This window comes from Cervus elaphus, chromosome 30 (genome assembly GCF_910594005.1).
Source record: "Cervus elaphus chromosome 30, mCerEla1.1, whole genome shotgun sequence".
Lineage (NCBI taxonomy): Eukaryota > Metazoa > Chordata > Mammalia > Artiodactyla > Cervidae > Cervus > Cervus elaphus.
This window is the reverse complement of record NC_057844.1, coordinates 43,717,863-43,744,215: the sequence shown is the minus strand read 5'-3', so window position 1 is coordinate 43,744,215 and position 26,353 is coordinate 43,717,863. Positions and strand designations below refer to the sequence as shown.

The following is a 26,353-nucleotide window of genomic DNA, read 5'->3' as shown; positions in this document are numbered from 1 at the left end:
ACTATGTATGAGTGCCTCTGAGCCCCAGGATTCTTATCTGTAAAGTAACAAGGTGTGACTTTCTCCTAATGAAGCCCTTCTCTTTGAACTCTGAGGTAGTGCTCAAGAGTTTAGGCAGCAACTTTGACAAAAGCATTAAAAATTCACAGGAGCCAAATAATCAAGAGCCCAGGAAAATTGGTTTTACCTGAAAGGTTAGAGTTTTGACAGTAAAACCAGTGTAGCAACTTTAAGGTGTTACTTCTTAGCCCTTGGGAGAGAAGTGTCTCTCTCCGCTCTGCATTTTTAGAAAGTTTAAATTTTAGAGGGAATGGGGAAAATGTATGTAAAGAGAAGTTGATCCAGAGATCAGATCATTTTTTCCTATCCCTGACACTCGTTTGGGTCATGGGAAAGCTAGTTATTTCTTTTTTTTTTTTTAGTGGTTTTATTCATTTTTATATGAAATTAATTTTACTGCAATATAGTTGCTTTACAAGGTAGTGATAGTTTCTGCTATATAGCAAAGTGAATCAGTTACACACATACATATATCCTTTCTATTTTTTTTTAAATTTCCCTACCGTTTAGGTCACCACAGGTCATTGAGTAGGGTTCCCTGTTATAAACAGTAGATTCTCATTATTTATCTGTTTTACACATGGTAGTGTATATATGTGAATCCCAGTCTCCCAATTCATTCCACCCCTCTTGGTAACCACAAATTAGTTCTCTATATCTGTGGCTCTATTTCTCTATTTCTGTTTTGCAAATAAGTTAATCTGTACCATTTTTCTATATTCCACATGTAAGTGACAGTTCATGATATTTTTCTCTAACTTACTTCACTCTGTATGAGAATCTCTAGGGCCATCCACATCTCTCCAAATGTCACTATTCTGGTCCTTTTTATGCACCAAATTAATATTAATATTACCCATTGCATGTATGTACCATGTCTTTTTGTCCATTTCTCTGTTGATGGGTATTTAGATTGCTTCCATGTCATGGCTATTGTCAGTAATGCTGCAATGTAGAGTGTGGTGCACTCTTGACTTCTGGTTTTCTCTGGGTAAATGCCCAGGAGTGGGATTGCTGGATCACATGGTAGTTGTATTTTTAGGTTTTTAAAGGAAACTCCATACTGTTCTTCATAGTGGATATACCAGTCTACATTCCTGCCTACAGTTTAGGAGGATTCCCTTTTCTCCACATCCTGTCCAGCATTCATTGTGTGTAGTTTTTGTTGTTGTTGTTGTTTTGTTTTGTTTTGTTTTTAGGATGGCCATTCTGACCAGTGTGAAGTGACAACTCATTATAGTTGTAATTTGCATCTATCTAATAATGAGTGATATTGAGCATCTTTTTGTGTGTTTTTTTGGCTCTTCATATGTCTTCTTTGGAGAAATGTCTGGTTAGATCTTCCCCCTAGAAAACTGATATTTCTTAAAGATATTATTCCATAAAATAAAGAGTTTATAATTGATCATTCAAAAGATTGGTAATAATTGCCATGTTTTCTTAGGTTTATGTGAGAGCTTTTAACATAACTATTTTTAGAATTTCTCTTATATGTTATTTTCTGGGCTTCCATAACAAAATACCAAAAACTGGGTAGTTTCAAATAATGAAAATGTATTCTCTTGCAATTCTAGAGACTAAAAGTCTGGAATCCAGATGCTGGCAAGGCCAGACTCTCTCTGAAATTTAGGAAAAATATTTCCTTGCCTTTTCCAACTCCTGGTGGTGCTGGCAATCCTTATCTTTTGGCAGCTTGACTTTTACCTCTGCCCCTTTATCCATGTGTTAGTATGCCTGTGTTTATATGGTCTCCCCTGGTCAGAATACATTTCTTTCTGTTTCTCATTTTCTAATTTATGCTCCTACCTAATATTCCAGGTCTTTTTGAAAAACAAGCTTTTACAGACTTGAGGACAGTCATTTCCCATGCTTTGCACATTGTCTAGCTGTCCCATGTGTGGTAAACATTTGATGAAAATTCATTTCATTCTCCTCACTACAATTATCCGGGAATAAATGTTAGGTATTCAATAAATCTGTGTAGAATGAATGATTGAATGAACTTATAATAAAAGTAATGCACAAAAAATTAAACAGCTCAAAATGTACTGGTGTCTCTCATTCCTTGATCTTCTCAGGTAACACAGAGTTAGCTAAGATGTAAGGAAATTAGTGTGAAAAGATATTTTTCTTCTTTAGTGAATAAAAAATAATAACACTTAAATTATTAGATTCTAGAAGCTAGATTGCAAATAACACAGGAAATATTAGACAAGATATCATTGGAAAGAGACCTGATGGATAAAAAAAGGAAAAAAAGATCTAAGAGAACTTCAGAATGCCGATATATATAACGGAAAATAAAAAACAATATAAAAAACAATATAATCTATGTGTCAGTGTGATGGATTCAGTAATATCCAATATTATTTTCCAATGTATAGTTTATTTGTAGCAATATTTAAAAATAATATTTATTTCCTAAAGATATAGTATAATTTATACAGATATAAAATTATAGAATGCACTCTAGATTAGATGTATGAAAAAAAGAAGAAAAAAATCTGCTGTAGTAATATTAAATAATGCTATTACCAGAGCTGTCTGAAAAAGAAATCAAACCATAAAAGGCTATAGCCTTGCTCTCTGCTAGGTTTCAATTTGGTTCAAAGTTTTCTAGAAGCCAAATAAAAAGATGAATCTGATCAATTTCATAATTTACAACATCCATGATAAAAGCAAACCAGTTTACACAGGAGAAGTGCAGTTATCCCTGCTACTAAATTCTGAAAGAAATTTCTCCCAAGGGTCATCATAAGAGTACACCATAAAATAAAATGAAATCCTTGAACAATATCTTTATGATAGGCACTGCTAAGTTTCGCAGAGCTGATTTTATGGTACCCCTCACTATATACTGATGGTCTAGCTATACAATTCCACGTGTAGTTTAAAAGAGGCATAGATTTTTGAGTAACTGGAATAATAGATAAACAAAAGTCTTTCAAAGGTTCTTCAGAAATTTCTTTATCTTATTGCAGTTCTTTAGAGAAATTTGGTGGCACTAAATTCCAGAGCACACAGTTGGCTCATTTAGTAAATAGGTATCATGTGTACGTGCGTGCTAAGTTGTTTCAGTCATTTCTGACTCTTTGCAACTATAGCCTGCCAGACTCTTCTGCCCATGGGATTCTCCAGGTGACAACACTGGAGTGGGTCCTTTGCCCTCCTCCAGGGATCTGCTTGACCCAAGAATCAAACCCTTATCTCTTATATCTCCTGCATTGGCAGGCGAGTTCTATTTTGTTGCTGTTGTTCACTTGCTCAGTTCTGTCTGACTCTTTGCAATCCCACAGACTGCAGTATGCCAGACTTACCTATCCTTCACTATTTGCCAGAGTTTGCTCAAACTCATGTCCATCAAGTCAATGATGCCATTGGATCATCTCATCCTCTGTCATCCCCTTTCTTTCTATCCTCAATCTTTCCTAGCTTCAGAGTCTTTTCCAATAAGTCAACTCTTCACATCAGATGGCCAAAGTATGCTTATGCTTCAGCATCATTTCTTCCAATGAATATTCAGAGTTGATTTCCTTTAGGATTGACTGGTTCGATCCCCTTGCTGTCCAAGAGAATCTCAAGAGTCTTCTTCAGCACCACATTTCAGAAACATCAGGTCTTCAGCTCTCAGCCTTCTTTATGGTCCAGTTCTCACATCTGAATGCAACCCACTCCTATATTCTTGCCTGGAGAATCCCACAGATTGAGGAGCCTGGTGGGCTACAGTCCACAGAATTGCAAAGAGTCAGCCACAATCAAGCCACTAACATTACTACTAGTACTGGAAAAAAACATAGCTTTGACTATAAAGATTTTTGAATTTTCACAGTATTGTATTAGGCACATAGGAAACACAGGGAGCAAAATTACTTCATGAAATCATCTATTCTGTGAGGTCAAACATAAGAAAAAACAGCTAAAGACCTGAAAGTTAAAGGTGATTTGCTTTTGTGAAAGCTGAAGGCCCTTCAAGCCTTGGATTTGATTCTAAAATACATTCACAACATGGGTCAGGTCTTCAGCAAACAGGTTTGAATCTGCTCTGACATACAGACGAATCAGTACTGGGTACCTCTTCTGCTATGTTTTAGCAGGACACCAAGTCATCAAGGTTTTGGGGGAAGAGAAGTGCCACTACTTCAGGTTTTACATTAAAACAATAATCCTATCGAGATTTCTGCCACCTTTGCGGCTTTAAAACTATCATCTGAGAAGTCGTAGTTATCTTCCTTGGGGTTGTCTCAGGAGACATGGAGGAATGTGGAACAAAAGTAAAGGCCAACAAATCTCTGTCTTCTCTTACCATTTATTAGACACATAAGACACTGTGATTAAATGTAAGATTTTCAACAAGTAGTTTTTGAAAAGTGTTTAAAAAACACTGCACTGAAGTTCACTATCTCAAAATTTATTTTCTCTAAGATCACAAATATATCTATTCAATAAATCTGTACTGTTCACTGGCTATGTTTCAGAATCTAGATATAAAAGGTTAATTCAAAGTCTTTGTCTCAAGGAGCTCAAAGTCTGTGATAAGATCCCTAAGTACACCAAAGATTATACAACACTTTGGTAACTAGTATGTCATGTACCATGCACTGTTCATGCGTATAAGATAGGGCAGCCAGATCAAATGGGAGTGAACAGAGAGCTCTTGATATCTATCTCTCTCTCTCTATATATATATATAGAGAGAGAGAGATATCCATATCCATATATATACATATACATATTTATATATACATATACATACCTATACATATCCATATACATATATACATATATGCATATCCATATTTAGTTTTTGAACTGAGTCTTGAAAAATGAAAGCAATTAGGACAACAAAGGTGGCTGACAGCCATTTTAAGCAATGGAGTGAGACTAAGGTAAATCTAATGAGTAATTTTGTGGCAGAAGGGCCAATAAGTTTGGCAACATAATATTTAGAATCAGGAAGAGGTCAGGTCATAAAGAATCAATATGCTTAACCAAAAGATTTGAACAACAACAAAAAAAAAGGCAAAACACAGCGAAACTTTAGAATACTGTCCAGAGCACATTTATGTTTTAGAAATATCCTTCTCACAACAGTACAGTGGGACCACTAGAGAAGCTAAGGATAGAGTCAGGCAGTGTCATTAGGGGGTATGGCAGCAATCTGCAAGAAAATAAATGGGAATCTAAATTAAGTCAGAGAAACTGTCAGGAGAGAGGTTTGAGAGCTATTAAGAAGGTGAAATACATGGGTTTTGTGACTTTCTATGCTCTGTTCTCTTTTTTCCCTTTCAAATAAACAGTGATGCATCTTATAGTGTTAGATCTGTGTAATTTTATTCCCACTTTCTGATTGATGTATACATAGTCAAGCTTTTAATAAGTTGAAATGCTATTTTTTTCGTATTCATCAAATCTTACATAGCAGTCCACTTGAAACTTGAACATTTAATCACTTAGTACATTCTGCCTGCATAACAAAGCTCAATGTTATAATCCTCCAGTTATTACAAGATCTGTGCTCTCTTGGATACATTTACACGTCAGTTACAATTACAATGCTTTCATCTTAACAGCTTCTAGCTTCTGAAGGATTACATCTCAAGGATTATGTTATAAGGAAAACAAAGATTATTGACTACTTTTCTCATTTCTTTCTGGGAGGCTTTGCTAGCTAAATAAAACTGAGGCCAAATTTATGCCAAACTGTTTCTCTCCCTCTAGGAAAACATAATGGAAGTTATAAGAAATCAAGAGTTTCTACTGCTTCCAGCTGAGGAGCTCCATAAACTCCTGGCCAGTGATGATGTCAATGTTCCCGATGAAGAAACCATCTTCCATGCATTAATGATGTGGGTCAAATATGACATGCAGAGGAGATGCAATGACTTGAGTATGCTTCTGGCCTTCATAAGACTGCCGCTACTTCCACCTCAGGTAATTAGATGCTGTTTTTGTAGCTAAGACTTATTGAAAAATTCTGTGTTAAAATTAAATATTACAGCCAATATTTTACTATTACTTGATGGGTGATAGTTCTGATTCCCAAATCTGCCACTTAATGAATAATGCCTATATGACTGTAGGAATGTCAATTTCTCTGAAGTTTAATTTCTTTATCAAATTAAATTATACTACCACACAAAAATTTTATGAGGCTCAAATTAGATAATATATGTAAAGTACTTGATCTCAATAGAATATTTTAAGGATTTTTAGAACATTGCAATTATTAATTATCTGCTTCCCTATTTTGATGATTGATCTAACTACCTGTCTGTCTAGTATCTAGCTTGCTAACGTAAGATACAATAGCATGATCATTTTCTGAATAATATATCTCCCTAGAATATTCTTAAAAGCTCAAAGCATGGGATTTCAAACCTTTATAGAAGGATAAGATATATTACTGAATGGCAGAGAATTATGAAGTAACAGCATTTGGCAATTGGAACTATGAAATCTTTTACAATTGGAGCTAAAAAGGTGGCTCTGACCTCTGAAATGATAGATAAAGTTGTGTGTGTGTGGGTGTACATTTTGTATAAGGTATATTAGGAACCTGTCCATTTGAGTTCAAATCACCATCGATGTTTTCAACAATTCACATATTACTAAAAACATAAGATAGGGAATTAGAAAATCAGGAAACAATAGACAAGCATAACCTGTTAGTAAAAAGTGAAGAGAGAGGGAAGTAGGGCCACAGATTAAGAATGGAAAGTTAATAAAAAGAAAACGTGCCAAAACTGGAAAATAAATGGACATTTATGGATAAAGTAATAATTGTATTTCATTTGGCTACTCAAAGTAAAAAAAAAGAGAAAATTTATGGAAATCCCACCTAAATGAATTATGCAAATTTATCCTAACACCAGGTCTGCTTTTTTGACTATGCCAAAGCCTTTGACTGTGTGGATCACAATAAACTGTGAAAAATTCTGAAAGAGATGGGAATACCAGACCACCTGACCTGCCTGCCCCTTGAGAAATCTGTATGGAGGTCTGGAAGCAACAGTTACAACTGGCCATGGAACAACAAACTGGTTCCAAATAGGAGAAGGAGTACGCCAAGGCTGTATATTGTCACCCGGCTTATTTAACTTATATGCAGAGTACATCATCAGAAACGCTGGACTGGATGAAGCACAAGCTGGAATCAAGATTGCTGGGAGAAATATCAATAACCTCAGATATGCAGATGACACCACCATTATGGAATTAAGTGAAGAGGAATTAAAGAGCCACTTGATGAAGTGAAAGAGGAGAGTGAAGAAGTTGGCTTAAAGCTCAACATTCAGAAAACTAAGATCATGGCATCTGGTCCCATCACTTCAAGGAAAATAGATGAGGAAACAGTGGACACAGTGAGAGAATTTATTTTTGGGGGCTCCAAAATCACTGCAGATGGTGATTGCAGCCATGAAATTAAAAGATGCTTACTCCTCAGAAGGAAAGTTATGACCAACCTAGATAGCATATTAAAAAGCAGAGACAGTCCTTTGCCAACAAAGGTCTATCTAGTCAAGGTTATGGTTTTTCCAGTAGTCATGTATGGATGTGAGATTTGGACTGTGAAGAAAGCTGAGTGCCAAAGAATTGATGCTTTTGAACTGTGGTGTTGGAGAAGACTCTTGAGAGTCCCTTGGACTGCAAAGAGATCCAACCAGTCCATGCTAAAGGAGATCAGTCCTGGGTGTTCATTGGAAGGACTGATGCTGAAGCTGAAACTCCAATACTTTGGCCACTTCATGCAAAGAGTTGACTCATTGGAAAAGACCCTGATGGTGGAAGGGATTGAGGGCAGGAGGAGAAGGGGAAGACAGAGGATGAGATGGCTGGATGGCATCACCAACTCGATGGACATGAGTTTGAGTAAACTCCGGGAGTTGGTGTTGGACAGGGAGGCCTGGCGTGCTTCGATTCATGGGGTCGCAAAGAGTCGGACACGACTGAGCAACTGAGCTGACTGACTGACTGAAGATTCTTATAAAAAAAGGCTGGGAAAGGAAGAAGAGTGAGGGAATTGGAACTAGCATACATTTCTTTCTTTCTTTAGTCACCAAACTTATCTCATTTAATGTCTATAATATCCCTATGTAATAAACATTATTATTATCTTTTAACAAATGAGTAAATTGAGAATCAACATGATAATCATCTTTATAGTAAGTTGTATAGCTCAGACTACCGCATTTGATACTGTTTCTTTCTTCTCTGGTGGGAAATAAGTGCAATGTTTATTTCTGCTGTTAGTTTCCTATTTACCTCAATATCCAACCAGAGTTTTAAAAAGTTGAATTAAATCTAGAATTTCCCAGCCTTTACATGAATTTTCAAAGCTGCTAAACATCTTAAGTTTCTTCAGAAAAGCCATATGTTGACCAGAAAACACTTTTTTCTTGATGGGTTTTAGAGCCAGTAAATACAGATTTTGTTCTTAATTCTGACAGTGATTAATGTATGGAGGTTTTTTTTTTTTTAACCTTCAGTTGACCTGTGTGTATATACTCTGTATATATGTGTGTAATATGCGATTATATTGCATTTTTATATTATATATAATATATATTATACACATTATTTTTATAATTATATATATAATTATAATATATATTATATACATATTCAGTCAATTAGTCATGTCCAACTCTTTGCGACCCCATGAACTGGAGCCTCCTCTGTCCATGGAATTTTCCAGCAAGAATACTAGATAGACTGGGTACCATTCCCTTCTGCAGGGGATCTTCCTGACCAGGAATTAAACTAGGGTCTCCTGCATTGCAGGCAGATTCTTTACCAGACTCATATATATTTACATAAAATTACATAATATGTAATATTTTAAAATACTAGAAATATTTAAAGGAAGAAGCTACATTTTCCTAGTGTGGTAGGGGTTTATTTTCAAAAAGAAATAGTCCTTGGACTGATTCTTTGGGGAGATTTGAGAGAAGGATTTGACTTATCTTTCTATAATTCCTATAGATTTTTTTTTTAACAGCATCGAAACATGTATATTATCTATAGTGAAACAGATCACCAGCCCAGGTTGGATTCATGAGACAAGGCTCGGGCCTGGTGCACTGGGAAGACTCAGAGGGATTGGGTAGAGAGGGAGGTGGGAGAGGGGATCGGGATGGGGAATACATGTAAATCCATGGCTGATTCATGTCAATGTATGACAAAACCCACTACAATATTGTAAAGTAATTAGCCTCCAACTAATAAAAATAAATGAAAAAAATAATAATAATTCCTATAGATTTAAATGATACGTTTCAGATTAGTGACAGACCAATATTCGGAAGGTCAGATATGAGCTGCTTATAGTATTTTTAAGCAAAACATAATAAACTACTGACCAAGGCAAGACTGCAAAGGCAAAGGAGATTTAGTAATGTTTAAAATTTTAAAAAATGGAGGGGATATGTGCTTCTAGGGTAAAGTTAAACTAAATAACCTATAAATTTTTATATAGTTAGCAGTTTCTGTTTCTATTTAGTGAGTGCACACACACAAAAAAAATTCTAAAGTAAAAAGAAAAGTAAACACAATGATGAAAGTTTTAACAGAAAACATGTTAAAAGATTGATTAGAGCCAAAGCATAAATGTAGACTACAGTAAGAGTTTGCTTTTATTAATATAATCATGAGACAACTAACCAACTTCACTTAAGCATATTTCAGTTCCTCATGTTTCACAATCTGCATTCTTATGTTTGTTTGTTACTAAGTCTATAATGTTATAGAAGTTATTTCTTATGTTCTGATATTCTTTATTATTCAAAATTAACATGCTATTATGAAGTATAAATTATATTAATTTGGTTTAGAAAAACAAAAAGAAGAAGCAAATTTTGGTAGAGGCTATGGATCTTAGTTGAGAACAGTGGCAGACAAAATCAGCTTCAGAAAAGAATGGAAGAAAAGACATTAAAAAAATTCAGAAGCAATAATGCCTATTTTACTCTCTATTGAAGTAGAATTGCTAATACTGAAATAAATTCAATTGACTTAGCTATAGAAAGAACCAGAGGAAAAGGCAAAATCAAAGAAATACATAATTGAGATGTACTCTAAGAAATGGTGAATGGCTTCTATTATCTTTTTAAATAAGTAAGGAACAAAATTTTGCATAATAGTTTTCATGTTTTCTTAGATATCCAGGGGAGTTATAATTTCAAAGGAATTGGGCAAATATGGAAATTTCATTTTAAAGAATGGGTGATTATGTGTACAGCATGCATATCACAAATAGTCTACTCAGTTTGATTCACTTATTTTTCCGTATTTCCTTTTTTAAAGACACAATATAAGAACATGTTGATATGCAAAAAAAAAAAAAAAAAGGTTTTAACATTTTGTAACTATTGCTTCCACTGGTTTTAACTAATTTGGTAAAATGGATCTTTGTAATAGGTACATATATATTTATTTGTTATAGATGCAATTTAAAAGTATATATAAGTATCCATTTTGGTATGTTCTTTTCTAATGAGTTATTTTAGAAAGTAGAAGCATGGTGCTCTCAAAAAATACAGTTGTTATGTATGATCACACCAAAAGTCCTCAGGTAAATTCACTTTTACCACAGTCAGAAATTATTTAAAAGTTTGGAGATACACAGATAGACTTTGTTTCATGTCTTAAAACTGGTATTGTTTATCTCTTTTGAGGCAACAAGGAGAACCATTTCTCACAACTTTCTGACAAGCATACCTACTGACTCTTAACATAAATAAATAGTAATGTCTATGTGTATAAACATTTATTTTCTGTAGCAAAATGTGAAAGAAAAAAAAGGTTGCAATGAATAATAAAATATGACCTAGGTTTAGAGGAGTGTTATTTATAATCAGAAAATAAAAATTTAAAAATAACAAGGAGACACAGGAGTTTAACTTAAGGAAACAGATATTACCTCTGTCCTATAAGAACTGATTCTCTCTATGAAAAGCTATAAGAAATTTATTCCAAAAGATTTTGTTAATGTTAGTTACAGCAATGCAAGAGGGGAGAGGTCCTCAACCATTGTCTCACTGAATGTGTGACAACTGATCAGATATGAGAAATGCAAAAACTGTTTTTCTATAAAAATTATAGCCACAACTAAAAAAAAAAAAAAAAAACAAAACACTAATTAAAAGCAAGGAAAATGACAAAGAATGAATCAGTGGAAAAAGATCAGTCATAAATAAATCAAAATGTTATGGCTTTTCCAGTAGTCATGTATGGATGTGAGAGTTGAACCATAAAGAAAGCTGAACACCAAAGAATTGATGCTTTTGAACTGTGGTGTTGGAGAAGACTCTTGAGAGTCCCTTGGACAGCAAGGAGATCAAAGCAGTCAGTCCTAAAGGAAATCAGTCCTGAGTATTCATTGGAAGAACTGATGCTGAAGCTCCAATATTTTGGCCACCTGATGTGAAAAACTGACTCATTGGAAAAGACTCTGATGCTAGGCAAGATTGAAGGCAGGAGGAGAAGGGGACCACAGAGGATGAGATGGTTGGATAGCATCACCGACTCGATAGACATGAGTAAGCAAGTTCTGGGAGTTGGTGATGGGCAGGGAAGCCTGGCATTCTGCACTCCACTGGGTTGCAAAAAGTCAGATATTATTGAGCAACTGAATTGCGCTCACTGAGCTGATTGATTACCAGTGTTTGTTACTTCTTCATTTTCTTTTTCCTATTTTTTTCCTCTCTGATTTGCTTGGTCTGTGATTAATTAATGATCATACAAGGCCATTATCAAAGAAATAGTCTTTTTCATAATACTAGAGTATAAGATTTTTTAAAAAATGTGTATTAAAGTTATTCTTCTTCAAAAGACATCTGTTTTCAAATAGTGTCTTTAGAGCAGAAATGCACAAACAATATATACATCTGAAATCTAATAGATGTATCTTAAATATTATTTAGTTTCATGGTCATTTGATCCACTATGGCATTCACAGTTTAAGTTACAACATTAAGAAATATAAAACCTTTTTATTTCAGCAACTTTTAAGTCAAAATGTTGTTAATTAAAAAAAATTTGCACATCCACAAACTCATACATTCATGTTACTACCTTTGGTCAAGTAAAACACATGGACAAGATGTTGTAACCTGTTCTGAAAACCTTTATTTTTGCTACGGTGTATCAAGTGTCTCTGCCTTAACAAAGGGTTGATCACATTGCCTCTGGTTTTTATTCCATCTTTCCTTATACTGAACCTTCTCTACTGCAATTATGCCATCTATATTTTCTACTATGAATTTTACTCTGTATTGGATAATTCCAAGTAACCTGCAAATTTTCATTGCTTCAGACATACTAAAGCAAAACAAAATATCTCATGCTCCTTTGACCAACTACTCCAGTTCCCTGTTCTTTTATCCCAGCAAAAATATGTAGTCACCATTTTAGTTACTAAATCTACTTAGAATCATCTTCCTTTCTTCAATCTGCATAAAAGTTCTTTGAAATAAGCATGATCACTCCAAAGAGTGCTGCCATTTGTGTTTTCATATCACTTGGCTTCTCAGCAGTCTTTGACACAACCTGGCCACTCTTCCTCAATAATTGCTCATTCTTTCTACTTTCTGATGTTGCAATGACCTGGGGCATCACATGAGAATAGCATTTACTTCTATACTTTTAAATACTATCTGGGAGTCAATTATGAATTCTGACTATGTATGTCTAGCTCTAAAGTTTTCCTGAAAGATAGATTCAAATACCCTACTAAGTACTTGACATTTCTAGTTAGATATCCAATAGTTATTCAAAACTTCACATTTCCACAATGAAAGATTTCAAAGTCCCAAGTCTCCCCTACCCCCCACTTCCAATTTTCAGTAAATATCACTACTAACCTCTTAGTTGTTCAGACCTAACTCCTAGAATCATTTTTAATTCTCTATTTTGCATTGCATTTAACATTCATTTCCTTAGGATATCCTTTTCACTCATTCCAAACCATATCCTGAATCTGTGTGTGTGTGTGTTTTAACACATCTCTATAATAAAACCCTAAAATCCATCATCAGTGACTTTCTCCTATATTTGAAATAGTCTGCTGTTTATATTAACTTTTATGTTTAACTGCTGCCATAACTTCCATTCAGCAAACAGAATTTTACAGTATGAATCAGTTAATGTCAAACTTAAGGTTTAGACACAGGATTTCCCTGGTGGTGCAGAGGATAAGAGTCCACCTGCCAACGCAGGGGACATGGATTCAATCCCTGATCCTGGAAGATTCAACATGCTGAGGAGCAACAAAGCCCATGTACCACAGCTGCTGATCCCACACTCTAGAGCCTGCACACTGCAACTACTGAAGCCTATGCACCTAGAGTCTGTGCTCTGCAACGAGAAGCCACTGCAATGAGAAGCCAGTGCATCACAATGAAGAGTGGCCCACAGTTGCTGCAAGTAGAGGAAACCCACACATAGCAACAAAAACCCAGTAGAGCCAAAAATTAATTAATTAATTACTTTAAAAACAGATTTAGATAGTTAGAATACAATTTTAGTATTCCTGCCCTACAAGACCCGACAACTGTCCCATGGTCACTCTTCTTTACTGATATCCTATCAGCTCTTAGGACGCTACAGACACACTGACATGTCTTCTGTTTCTTAAGCATGTCAGGCTTATTTCTTCTCTAGTACATTTGTACCAGCTGATTCTGGAGATTAGAAACTGTGGTACCCAAGAGAAGAGAGTGGTGATACAGTTTTCTCAGGGGTAAGCAATGAAAGAAGCATAGTCTATAGATAATTAAAGAAGACAATAAAATTGATTTAACATTGGTCTACTTTTATCATTGTTATACCTTGACAATTCTAAGCAGAGCTAGAAATAACTTCCTACCTCCTGGGTGCAACTGCCCATCATACCCCTTTTCTGGTCCTTCTTTGCCTAGAAGATGTTCATACTAGCATGGCATCACTAACTCATTTTTTTTTTTTTTTTAACTAAATACATCCTACCTTCAATGTGTCTTCTCCTTACCACTTTCATATATTGCTTTCTTGCTTAGTAGTAGTTTATTTGTTTTTACCTCTTTCCTTATAACTCTTCAGAAAATCAGACTTGAGGTTCTTGTTCACAAAGTACCTGTCATAGTTGATACTCAGTAAGTATTTGCTGAATCAACAAATGGAAAGTTTATGTTAGGTCCTAGGAATCTTGGCTTCATTTATACTAGAATATTCATGGAAGGACTGATGCTGAAGCTGAAATTCCAATACTTTGGCCACTTGATGTGAAGAACTGACTCATTTGAAAAGATCCTGATGCTGGAAAAGATTGAAGGTAGGAGGAGAAGGGGACGACAGAGAATGAGATGATTGGATGGCATCACCGATACAATGGATGTGAGTTTGAGTAAACTCCGGGAGTTGGTGATAGACAGGGAGGCCTGGCGCGCTGCAGTCCATGGGGTCACAAAGAGTCAGACACAACTGAGTAACTGAGCTGAAATGAATTCTAGCTGTCTGTTGCTATATGATCTGTTTGGAATCTGAGAGAAAGCACTGTGCTCGTTTGTTGTGTGCTGTGTACTAGTTGCCCGGTCATGTCCAAATCTGAAATCCCATGGACTGTAGTCTGCCAGATTCTTCTGTCCATGGAATTATTCAAGCAAGAATACTGGAGTGGGGTGCCATTCCTTTCTCCAGGGAGTATTCCAGACCCAAATCTCCTGCTTCGCAGGCATATTCTTTACCATCTGAGCCACCAGGTAAGCCCATATGTTGGTTTTTTACTATCAAGCTAACAGTGGATACTAGGAACACTGTCATCAAGGGGAATCATAGCATACTGATTCAGATTTTGCTAAAAAATCTGTTACTGAATGGACAACGGGAGGCCAGTCTTAAATAAGATATGACCTCTCTCTTTATTCTGTTAGATAAATTAATAAAATAAATTTATCAAAATGAATAATATATGTTAGTTGTGTATTTAAAAGTAAAATGCCTTAAGAAAAGTTTCATCTTCATGGATAGCATAATAAACCAGAAAGCAAAAGTTCATTCCACAAAGAAAAGAAAACTCAAATATAAAACTAGCTCATAAGCATTTTTCTACATATTAAATAATATACATAGAATTTATCAAGAGGCCACACAGTGCAAGAAAAATTATTTTTCTCAGTTAAACATTAAAAAAAAAAAGAAGAATTTCTCTTTCTGTTCATGCCTATTATATAAGGATGATAAAATTAAAATTGAATAGGTTAATTTGTAAGAGGACTAAGAAAAATTGTGGAACATTTTTAATAAAACATAAGCCATTTAAATCATTCAAACTTTTCAAATGACTTTGATTTATGATTTGGAGGAATTTAAATGAACTATTAAAGCTATCTTAATATTTCAGCACATACAGTTTATAGAGATGAAATCTGGAGATTAAAACAGGATCCTTAGCTTTAAGAACACTCAATCTTTCAGCAAATTTCAAGTCTATAGCCTATGAAGAGAAACTTTACATTGGTCCAATTATAGAATTATTCTTTAATTTTGATAACTGATTTGTTTGAGATCTATGTAAAGCTCAACATTCAAAAAACAAAGATCATGGCATCTGGCCCCATCACTTCTTGGCAAATAGATGGGGAAACAATGGAAATAGTGATAGATTTTATTTTCTTGGGCTCCAAAATCACTGCAGATGGTGACTGCAGCCATGAAATCAAAATTAAAATTAAAAAATGCTTGCTCCTTGGAAGAAAAGTTATGACAAAACTAGGCAGCCTATTTGAAAAACAGAGATATTACTTTGCTAACAAATGTATGTCTAGTCAAAGCTATGATTTTTCCAGTAGTCATGTGTGGATGTGAGTGTTTGACCATAAAGAAGGATAAGTACTGAAGAACTGATGCCTTTGAACTGTGGTGTTGGAGAAGACTTAAGAGTCCCTTGGACTGCAAGATCAAACCAGTTAATCCTGGGGGAAATCAATCCTGATTATTCAATGTAAGGACTGATGCTGAAGCTCCAATACTTTTGCCACTTGATGCAAAGAGCCAATTCTTTGGAAAAGATCTTGATGCTGGGAAAGACTGAAGGCAGGAAGAGAAGGGGATGACTGAGGGTGGGATGGTTGGATGGCATTACCAACTCAATGGTTATGAGTTTGAGTAAGCTCTAGGAAATGGTGATGGACAGGAAAGCCTGACATGCTACAGTCCATGGGGTCACAAAAAGTTGGACATGACTAAACAACTGAACAACAACAACAACTGAACAACAGCAACAACTATAAAATAAATATATTCTTGTCTCTTCTTGTCCACATGGCTATTTTTATAAAATATTCCTTTGCATGTTACTCTTTGAGGAAAAATAAGGCAGCCTTTGGGGTGATGCAACTGATGAGTTGCCAGAATTCAAAGAAGGTGAAAAAGCAAATCATTAAATGTCTAGAAACCTGTTCTAAAAACTTGGGAATTTCCTTGGGGCATAATGGAAAATGTTGCAGAGTTCAGAGTAGAGGAGAGTCTGATCTAATGTACATAGTTCAATGAACTCTCTCTTGTTACTGTGTTAAGAGCACACTGGTGGAAAACAAGAGAAGAAAATGGAAATCAGTTAGTAGGTGATAGAAGTTTAGAAGTGAGAACTTTTTGAAGAAATCAGATGAGGGTAATGAGTTAGTAGCAATGAAAATAGTGAGAAGCATTTTCATTCTGTATATATTTTAAAATAGAGTTGGTCAGTTGGGAGAATGAGAAAAGAGAGTAATCAGAGAGATTACCATTTTTTTGTTGTTGTTGTTGGCTTAAGCTCCAATGAGGAAGGATGTACTATTAAGATTTCTATGGGGCCTATAAGTGGAGATGTTGAGTAGGCATTGAATACATCATTTAGGAGTTGTGAGGAAATGGCCAGGAGATAAAAACTAGGAAGTGTTAGTTGCTCAGTTGCGTCTGACTCTTTGTGACCCCATGGACTGCAACCCAACAGGCTCTTCTGTTCATGGAAATCTCTACCAAAAAAAAAAAAAAAAATAGTGCAGTGTGTTGCCATCTCTTTCTCCAGGGGATCTTCCCACCCCAGCGGTCAAACCAGGGTTTTCTGAATTGCACGCAGATTCTTTACTGTCTGAGCTACCAGGGAAGCTAAAAACTAAGAAACTGCTGGAACAATTATAACTTAAAAACATGGTGTGAGGTGGTATCACAAAAGAAGTCTGTACCAATAAAAGCAAAGAAGACTGATGTTCTAGGACACTGAAGTGTTACAAAGGTAGAGACAAAAAGAAGAAAGAGCCTAGTGACTTAAATGAAGAAACTAATCATATAGAATAAAAATCAAAGGAGCTTAATGTCCTGGAATTTGAGGGAATACACAATCAGAAAGGAGTGTGGATGCTGCTCAGAGGTCAGATAGACTGATACCCAATAATTGATTTTTGGACTTAACAATATGAAAGCCCTTGATGACTTTGACAAGATTATTTTCTGTGGAATAGAGCTAAGAAAACATCAAAACTCTGGAGTTTAAAGGTGTAAATGCGTAGAATCTTTAAAACTGCAAAACTGAACTGAAAAAAATAACCTAAAAGTGGCTGGAATTGTCAGCATGGGCCACCTGATGAGAAACAAACATTGAAACTTCAACATAAAAATTTAAATCATTAATTATAACAAATATTGAGATAAGGAAAGTAAGAATAACTTATATGCAGAGTACATCATGAGAAACGCTGGGCTGGAAGAAGCACAAGCTGGAATCAAGATTGCTGGGAGAAATATCAATAACCTCAGATATGCAGATGATACCACCCTTATGGCAGAAAGTGAAGAGGAACTAAAGAGCCTCTTGATGAAAGTGAAAGAGGAGAGTGAAGAAGTTGGCTTAAAGCTCAACATTCAGAAAACTAAGATCATGGCATCTGGTCCCATCAACTTCATGGCAAATAGATGGAGAAATAGTGGAAAGAGTGACATAATTTATTTTTTTGGGCTCCAAAATCACTGCAAATGGTGATTGTAGCCATGAAATTAAAAGACGTTTACTCCTTGGAAGGAAAGTTATGACCAACCTCGATAGCATATTAAAAAGCAGAGTCATTACTTTGCCAACAAAGGTCCGTCTAGTAAAGGTTACGGTTTTTCCAGTGGTAATGTATGGATGTGAGAGTTGGACTATAAAGAAAGCTGAGCACAGAAGAATTGACGCTTTTGAACTGTGGTGTTAGAGAAGACTCTTGAGAGTCCCTTGGACTGCAAGGAGATCCAACCAGTCCATGCTAAAGGAGATCAGTCCTGGGTGTTCATTGGAAGGACTGATGCTGAAGCTGAAATTCCAATCCTTTGGCCACCTCATGCGAAGAGTTGACTCATTGGAAAAGACCCTTATGCTGGGAAGGATTGAGGGCAGGAGGAGAAGGGACGACAGAGGATGAGATGGCTGGATGGCATCACTGACTCTATGGACATGAGTTTGGATAAACTCCAGGAGGTGGTGATGGACAGGGAGGCCTGGCGTCCTGCAATTCATGGGGTCAGAAAGAGTCGGACACGACTGAGTGACTGAACTGAACTGAACTTAATACAGAAATAGCAGATATAAGGAGTAACTACTACCTTTAAAGCTAACACCAACCCCCAAAACTGAGATCTGGATCTCCTTGAATAGGAAACAACCATGGCTTTCTAGATGATAGAGAAGTCACTACATTAGTAAAATAATGGCAGAACTAGAGAGAAACCTGTTCTCTATAACTTATTAGAAATCTTCCCGGCATGTCCCCCAAAGAGACACCCTACTGCAAAAACCACCTGAGGAGTCTTTTGGAGGCAGTTTCTAAGTTCTTCTGGCAAGCATGCATTACAAGAGGCAGTTACTGGAGAACTTGCAGGCAAATCATCACATTATTGTTATTTAATGGCTAAGTGGGCTCATACCAGGAAACAAAATCTGCAGTGTCTCTTTAGAGCCCTTTACATCAATGGTTACTACATCAATGGTTACAACCCTTACTTCATGCTGGTTGGCAAAGAAAAATTACTTAAAGGACCTAGATAATTTTTTTAAAAAGAACCTAAAAGAATGATTTTGGAACTAAGAGTTAATGAATTAACATTAATTGTAAAACTAGGGGGGTGGAGTCAAGCATGTTCATATATTAACAGGTATGATCCAGAAGAGAGGGAAATTTGATGATGTATGAGAGAAGGAAAGATTGTCTGAATATTTTCTTTAAGAAAAATATATTTTAATTGGAGGCTAATTACTTTACAGTATTGTGGTGGTTTCTACCATACATTGACATGAACCAACCATGGTGTGTACACGTGTCTCTCCATCCTGACCTCCTCCTATCTCCCTCCACACCTCATCCGTCTGGGTTGTCCCAAAGGACCAGCTTTGAGTGCCCTGCTTCATGCATCAAACTTGCACTCATTATCTATTTTACATATGGTAATATATATTTTCAATATTATTCTCTCAAATTGTCCCACAATCGCCTTGTCCACATAGTCTGAAAGTCTGTTCTTTATATCTGTGCCTTTTTGCTGTCTTGCTTATAGGGTCATCTTTACTGTCTTTCTAAATTCCATATATATGTGCTAATATACTGTATTGGTGTTTCTTTTTCTGACTTACTTCACTCTGTATAATAGGCTCAAGTTTCATCCACCTCATTAGAACTGACTTGAATGTGTTCTTTTTTTATAGCTGAGTAGTATTCCATTGTGTATATTTACCACCACTTTCTTATCCATTCATCTGTCAATAGAAATCTAGGTTACTTCCAGGTCCTAGATATTGTAAACAGTGCTGCAGTGCACACTGGGGTATATGTATCTCAATTCTGGTTTCCTCAGTGTGTATGCCCAGCAGTGGGGTTGCTGGGTCATATGGCATTTCTATTTCCAGTTTTTTAAGGAATTTCTACACTGTTCTCCATAGTGGTTATACTAGTTTCCATTCCCACCAACAGTCTAAGAGGGTTCCCTTTTCTCCACATCCTCTCCAGCATCGATTGTTTATAGACTTTGTGGTGGCAGCCATTCTGACTGGCGTGAAATGGTACCTCCTTGTGATTTTGGTTTGCATTTCTCAGATAATGAGTGATGTTGACCATCTTTTCATGTGTTTGTTAACCATTTATGTGTCTTCTTTATAGAAATGTCTGTTTAGTTATTTTGCCCATTTTTGATTGGGTCATTTATTTTTCTGGTATTGAGTTGCATGAGCTGCTTGCATATTTTGAAGATTAAGTCTCTGTCAGTTGTTTTGTTTGCTATTACTTTGTCTCATTCTAAAGACTGCCTTTTTCACCTTACTTATAGTTTCTTTTGTTGCACAAAAGTTTTTAAGTTTAATTAGGTCCCATTTGTTTATTTCTGTTTTTATTTCCATTAATCTGGGAGGTGGGTCATATAGAGTCTTGCTGTGATTTACATCAGAGAGTGTTCTGCCTATGGTTTCCTCTAAGAGTTTTACAGTTTCTGGTCTTATACTTAGGTCTTTAATCCATTTTGAGTTTATTTTTGTGTATGGTATTAGAAAGTGCTGTAGTTTCAGTCTTTCACAGGTGGTTGACCAGCTTTCCCAACACCACTTGTTAAAGAGATTGTCTTTTCTCCATTGTATATATTTTCCTCCTTTGCCAAAGATATGATGTCCATAGGTGCTTGGATTTATCTCTGGGCTTTCTATTTTGTTCCATTGATCTATATTTCTGTCTTTGTGCCAGTACCATACTATCTTGATGACTGTAGCTTTGTACTGTAGTCTTAAGTCAAGCAGGTTGATTCCTCCAGTTCCATTCTTCTTTCTCAAGATTGCTTTGGTTATTGGAGGTTTTTTGTATTTCTATAAAAATTGTGAAATTATTTGTTTGGTTCTGTGAAAAATACCATGATACCTTGATACGGATTGCCTTTAATCTATAGATTGCTTTGTAGTATTAGATTGCTTTTAGTAGTATACTCATTTTCACTATATTGATTCTTCAAATACATGAACATGGTATATTTCTCCCTCTATTTGTGTCATATTTGATTTCTTTCATCAGTGTTTTACAGTTTTCTATATATAGGTCTTTTATTTCTTTAGGTAAATTTATTCCTAAGTATTTTATTCTTTTTGTTGCAATGGTGAATAGGATTATTTCCTTAATTCTCTTTCTGTTTTCTCATTGCTAGTGTATAGAAATGCAAGGGATTTCTGTGTATTAATTTTATATCTTGAAACATTGCTATACTCATTGATTAGCTCCAGTCATTTTCTGGTGGTTTCTATAGGGTTTTCTATGTAGAGGATCATGTCATCTGCAAACAGCAAGAGTTTTATTTCTTCTTTTCAGTGTCTTTTGTTTTTCTTCTCTGATTGCTGTGGCTTAGACTTCCAAAACTATGTTGAATAGTAGTGGTAACTGTGGGCACACTTGTCTTGTTCCTGATTTTAGAGGAAATAGTTTTGATTTTTCACCAGTGAGGATAATGTTTGCTGTGGGTTTGTCGTATATGGCTTTTATTATGTTGAGGTACGCTCCTTCTATGCCTGCTTTTTGGACAGTTTGTACCATAAATGGGTGTGAATTTTGTCAAAGACCTCCTCTGCATCTATTGAGATAATCATATGGTTTTTATCTTTCATTTTGTTAGTGTGGTGTATCACATTGATTGATTTGTGAATATTGAAGTGTACTTGCATCCTTGGGACAAAGTCCACTTGGTCATGATGTATGATCTTTTTAATATGCTGTTGGATTCTGTTTACTAGAATTTTGTTGAGGATTTTTGCATCTATATTCACCAGTGTTATTGGCCTATAGTTTTCTTTGTTTTTGACATCTTTGTCTGGTTTTGATATTAAGGTTGATGGTGGCCTCATAGAATGAGTTTGGGGGTTTACCTTCCTCTGAAATTTTCTGGAAGAGTTTGAGTAGGATAGATGCTGACTCTTCTCTAAAGTTTTGGTAGAATTCACTGTGAAGCCATCTGGTTCTGGGCTTTTGTTTGTTGGAATATTTTTAATTGAAGCTTCCATTTCTGTGTCTGTGATGGGTCTGTTAAGATTCTCTGTTTCTTCCTGGTTCAGTTTTGGAAGGTTATACAGTTTTAAGAATTTGTCCATTTATTCCAAGCTGTCTATTTTACTGGCATGTAGTTGCTGATAGTAGTCTCTTGTGATCCTTTGCATTACTGTGTTGTCTGCTGTGATTTCCCCATTTTCATTTCTGATTTTATTGATTCTGTTCTTCTCCATCTTTTTCTTGATGAGTCTGGCTAATGGTTTTTCTATTTTATTTATCTTCTCAAAGAACCAGCTTTAATTTTGCTGATTTTTGGTATAATCTCTGTGTTTTATATTTCATTTATTTCTGCTCTGATTTTTATGATTTCTTTTCTTCTACTAGCTTTGGGGTTCTTTTCTTCTTTTTTCTAGTTGCTTTAGGTGTAAAGTTAGGTTGTTTATTTGATGCTTTTTTTTTGTTGTTGTTCTTGAGGTAGGCTTGTACTGCTATGAACCTCCCTCTTGGCACTGCTTTTCGGAGAAGACAGTGACACCCCACTCCAGTACTCTTGCCTGGAAAATCCTATAGATGGAGGAGCCTGGTAGGCTGTAGTCCATGTGGTCACTAAGAGTCAGACACGACTGAGTGACTTCACTTTCACTTTCATGTATTGGAGAAGGAAATGGCAACCCACTCTAATGTTCTTGCCTGGAGAGTCCCAGGGATCAGGGAGCCTGGTGGGCTGCCGTCTATGGGGTCGCACAGAGTTGGACATGACTGAAGTGACTTAGCAGCAGCAGCAGCAGTACCTGAGGTTATACATTCCAAATGTGGTATTTCTGCAAAATTCAAATTCTTCACAATTCCATGGTTAACACTTTTATTTTCTTTCTAGTACCTCGGACAGCTTAGAGTTACATATTACTCAATACTTGTCTGTGTTATTAGTCTCTCAGTTATGTTCAATTCTTTGTGACCCCATGGACTGTAGCCGACCTGGATCTACTGTCCATGGAATTATCCATGCAAGAATACTGGAGTGAGTTGCCATATTCCCGACCCAGGAGACTGAACCCAGGTCTCCATCATTGCAGGCAGATTCTTTACTGTCTGAGCCTCCAGGGTAGCCTCACTGAATACTTGGCCAGATTAAATACATATTAAATAACTATAAGAATGAAATCTGTGATCTTTAAAGCTAAAATATTCCATATTTCCCACAGGAAAAAATTACTAATGTTGAGTATGAAATTACAAAATGACTAAAACAGCAACAAAAACATGGTGTGTTTTCTATGATTAAACCCTCTTATTACCTCTGCATTTGGTCTCTGAAATATTTTCAATGAATTGCTCTAGACTAGCATTTCCTAGTGTTTGTTCCTGGACTAATAGTATGTAAAGGTATATGTCACAAAAATGTTTCAATGTAAAAAAAAACAAAAAAACTTTCTATATCCCTATTTTAAAATTTCACAATGCACATTATCACAATAGTATATTAGTAAAGAAAGTCACATAATTCTAAGTCATGGAATCACTGACTTTTCTGAGGAATACTTGTTTAAAGTAAATGCTATTGAATTCATGAAAAGAATGATCTACTGAACATGTAGGGAAGCACTGTTCTGAGTGGTTTTATTTGTGAAAGTTTTGGAATTCTTAATGGCAAAGGTCAATAAACACTGGAATTTCATCTAGAGTAAATTATCCTAAATTAAGGGTGTTCTAAGGTGTGTTTATATTTAAAGAAATTGGCTTTCTTTCACTTCTATGAGTCTGTCTACCACAAAGTAGTCTGCTAAATTGGCTTTGCTGAACTGTAAAAGCAGCATATTCAGTGAATTCAATAAGCTGACCTATAAAGACCCTGGAAATAGAGTCATAAATAATAATGAGTGTGTTATTCTCGATTCAGTCAGCTGTGGGAGTTTTCCAAATCATTAAACAACTTCCCAATTTGCTACAAATTCAGCATGAGTGCTGTACTCTTTTCAACAGGAGGTTAAGAACAAGAGATGGCAAATATATGGTAAGGTTTTAGGGAGTGATGAATATTTAATCACAATGAACACCTGAAATCTGGTCTGAGGGAGTAGTCACTCATAATATTCATGTGTTACAGTAGGAAAAGATGAACTTGATTCTGACCATTAGTTTTCACCTCATTCTAATAAATAAGATCTATTTAAAAGATTCATGTCCATTTCCATTGATTGGTCAATTTTTTAGGAGAGTGGATTTTTTTTTTTTTTTTTAATAGATACTTTGCTCAGTCGTGTACAACTCTTTGTGACCCCATGGATTATAGCCCACCAGGCTCCTCTGTCCATGGAATCCTCCAGGCCAGAATACTGGAGTGGGTAGCCATTCCCTTCCCCAGGGTATCTTCGCAACCTAGGGATCGAACCCAGGTCTCCCGTATTGCAGGTGAATTCTTTAACATCTGAGCTGCCAGGGAAGTCCATAAATTTTCTTTAAAAAACCCTCAGTGTCCTTTCCCTGTTTACTATCACTGTCTAGATTATGCTTTATCATTTTTTTTTGCAAAGGATTCCATCTTAATTGCTTAACTCCATGGTATCTTTCTCCAAGTGTACCTGATCTCAGGAGGTCTCAGCCTACACAGGCTTGAAGTGGAGCTTGGGTTCCCAGCCACAGATTGAAGCTGGATCACAGCAGTGAGGGCAGCAGATCCTAGACACTAGACCAGTGGTCAGCAATAAGGGTCTTAGCTCTATGGCTTTGCAGAAAAGATTTCCCATGAAGAGGGAAACTAGTGAAACAAGTAAAGTACTTATTAGGAAGAAAAAGAGCACAGTACATGTGGATAGACACATTGGCAGACTCAGAAAGTCACTGAGTTGCGCCCTCATTAAAGTTTGAATTACTGGTATGCTTCATTTATTCCTGCTTTCCTTTGGCCAATCATCTTAATTTGCCTAATTCACAGTCCGAGTTTGGTATATCTCAAGATCCTCCACATGCATCTCTCAGCTAAAATGGCTCCTATGGCAAAGGCCTATGGGTAGCCTGACATTAGTAAGCATCATTCCCCTTTGGCCTCCAAGGAGTCTTTTTGCACATGTGTGGTCACTGAGGTCTCCTGACTTTGAGAATGAGAAATATGTGATCTGAGCATGACCCAGCCGCCTCTCTTAATTGTCCTGCTATTCTCATCTTGGAGTTTCGTCTCACAGGGAATGAATCTCTTAACATTTTACCCCTCCTGTATGGGCCTGATGGCCCCTCCTGCCTTATATCTATTCTTCACAATGCTTTCAAAGTGAAAGTTTTAAAACACAAATTTAATGACAATGTTCATTGGCTTTGGAACACACACATCAGATACATATATAACATATATTATCCATAGCATTACATTCTTTGCTACAATCTTCTTTCCTATAGTTATTAGTCTACTCGTTCAGAGCAGTAGAATATTTAAAAAAATATTTTCTGGTTTAACATATGACAAGCTTTCTTACATCTACGTCCATAACCTGAACCTCATACTCAGACATATTTGTGCTTGGCTAGCTTACCTACTTCACCATTAAAAACTCAATCTGGGGTTGACTATCCTATGAGGCACTTCCCTGATGACTTCTACTCATTTTCAGAAATGGGTGCTCCTTAAGATGCTCTTATAGCACCCCTTTTTAACTCCATTCCTAGCACTGGTAACATTTTATTTAGGTTACTTAGAGGTAATGTGTTTATGTGGCCTAATCCATGTAAGTTCCTTAAGATTTTATCTTCAGTATCTGATACATAATGGATACCTAAACACTGTCTCTTGCAATGCAAAGGATTTTTTTAAATAGTTGCTTATTAATGTCTTTTATAACAAAACTTTGAACAGATTACTCTGAACTTTACTAACTAGTCTTTATCTTCTGGGTGTGACTTTTTTCTTGAACCAGTAAATGTATCTGAAAAATGAAAATAAAATTTTTATAAAAAACTAGAATTAAATATTCAAAAGCATACAAAACACAAGTGAAGAATTTATATATCAATTCACCATGATGAAGGCTAGCCAATTAAAACTTGGTCAGTTTGAAATTGCTTTATTTTAGCATACTTTGCAGGAATTTCATTTTTTTTTTTTTTAATGTGTATATAGTGATGGTGATTTAGTTGCTAAGTCGTGTCTGACTATTGTGTCCCCATGGACTGTGACCTGTCAGGCTCCTTTCTATGGAATTCACTAGGCAAGAATAATGAAGAGAGTTGCCACTTCCTTCTCCTGGGAATCATGCCAACCTAGGAATCAAACCTGTGTCTCCTGCATTGCAGGTAAATTCTTTACC

General features: G+C 35.9%; 1 protein-coding gene across 2 annotated transcripts in view; it reads left to right on the top strand.

The window, feature by feature from the left end:
* The window catches only part of KLHL1 (kelch like family member 1), a 481,321-nt gene that overhangs the window by 292,325 nt on the left and 162,643 nt on the right, over positions 1-26,353 (top strand). For both annotated transcript variants that reach the window (XM_043892336.1, XM_043892337.1), the window contains one exon: positions 5,779-5,991. In XM_043892336.1, coding sequence (XP_043748271.1) covers positions 5,779-5,991 — 213 coding nt within the window. The remainder of the gene's footprint in view (positions 1-5,778; positions 5,992-26,353) is intronic.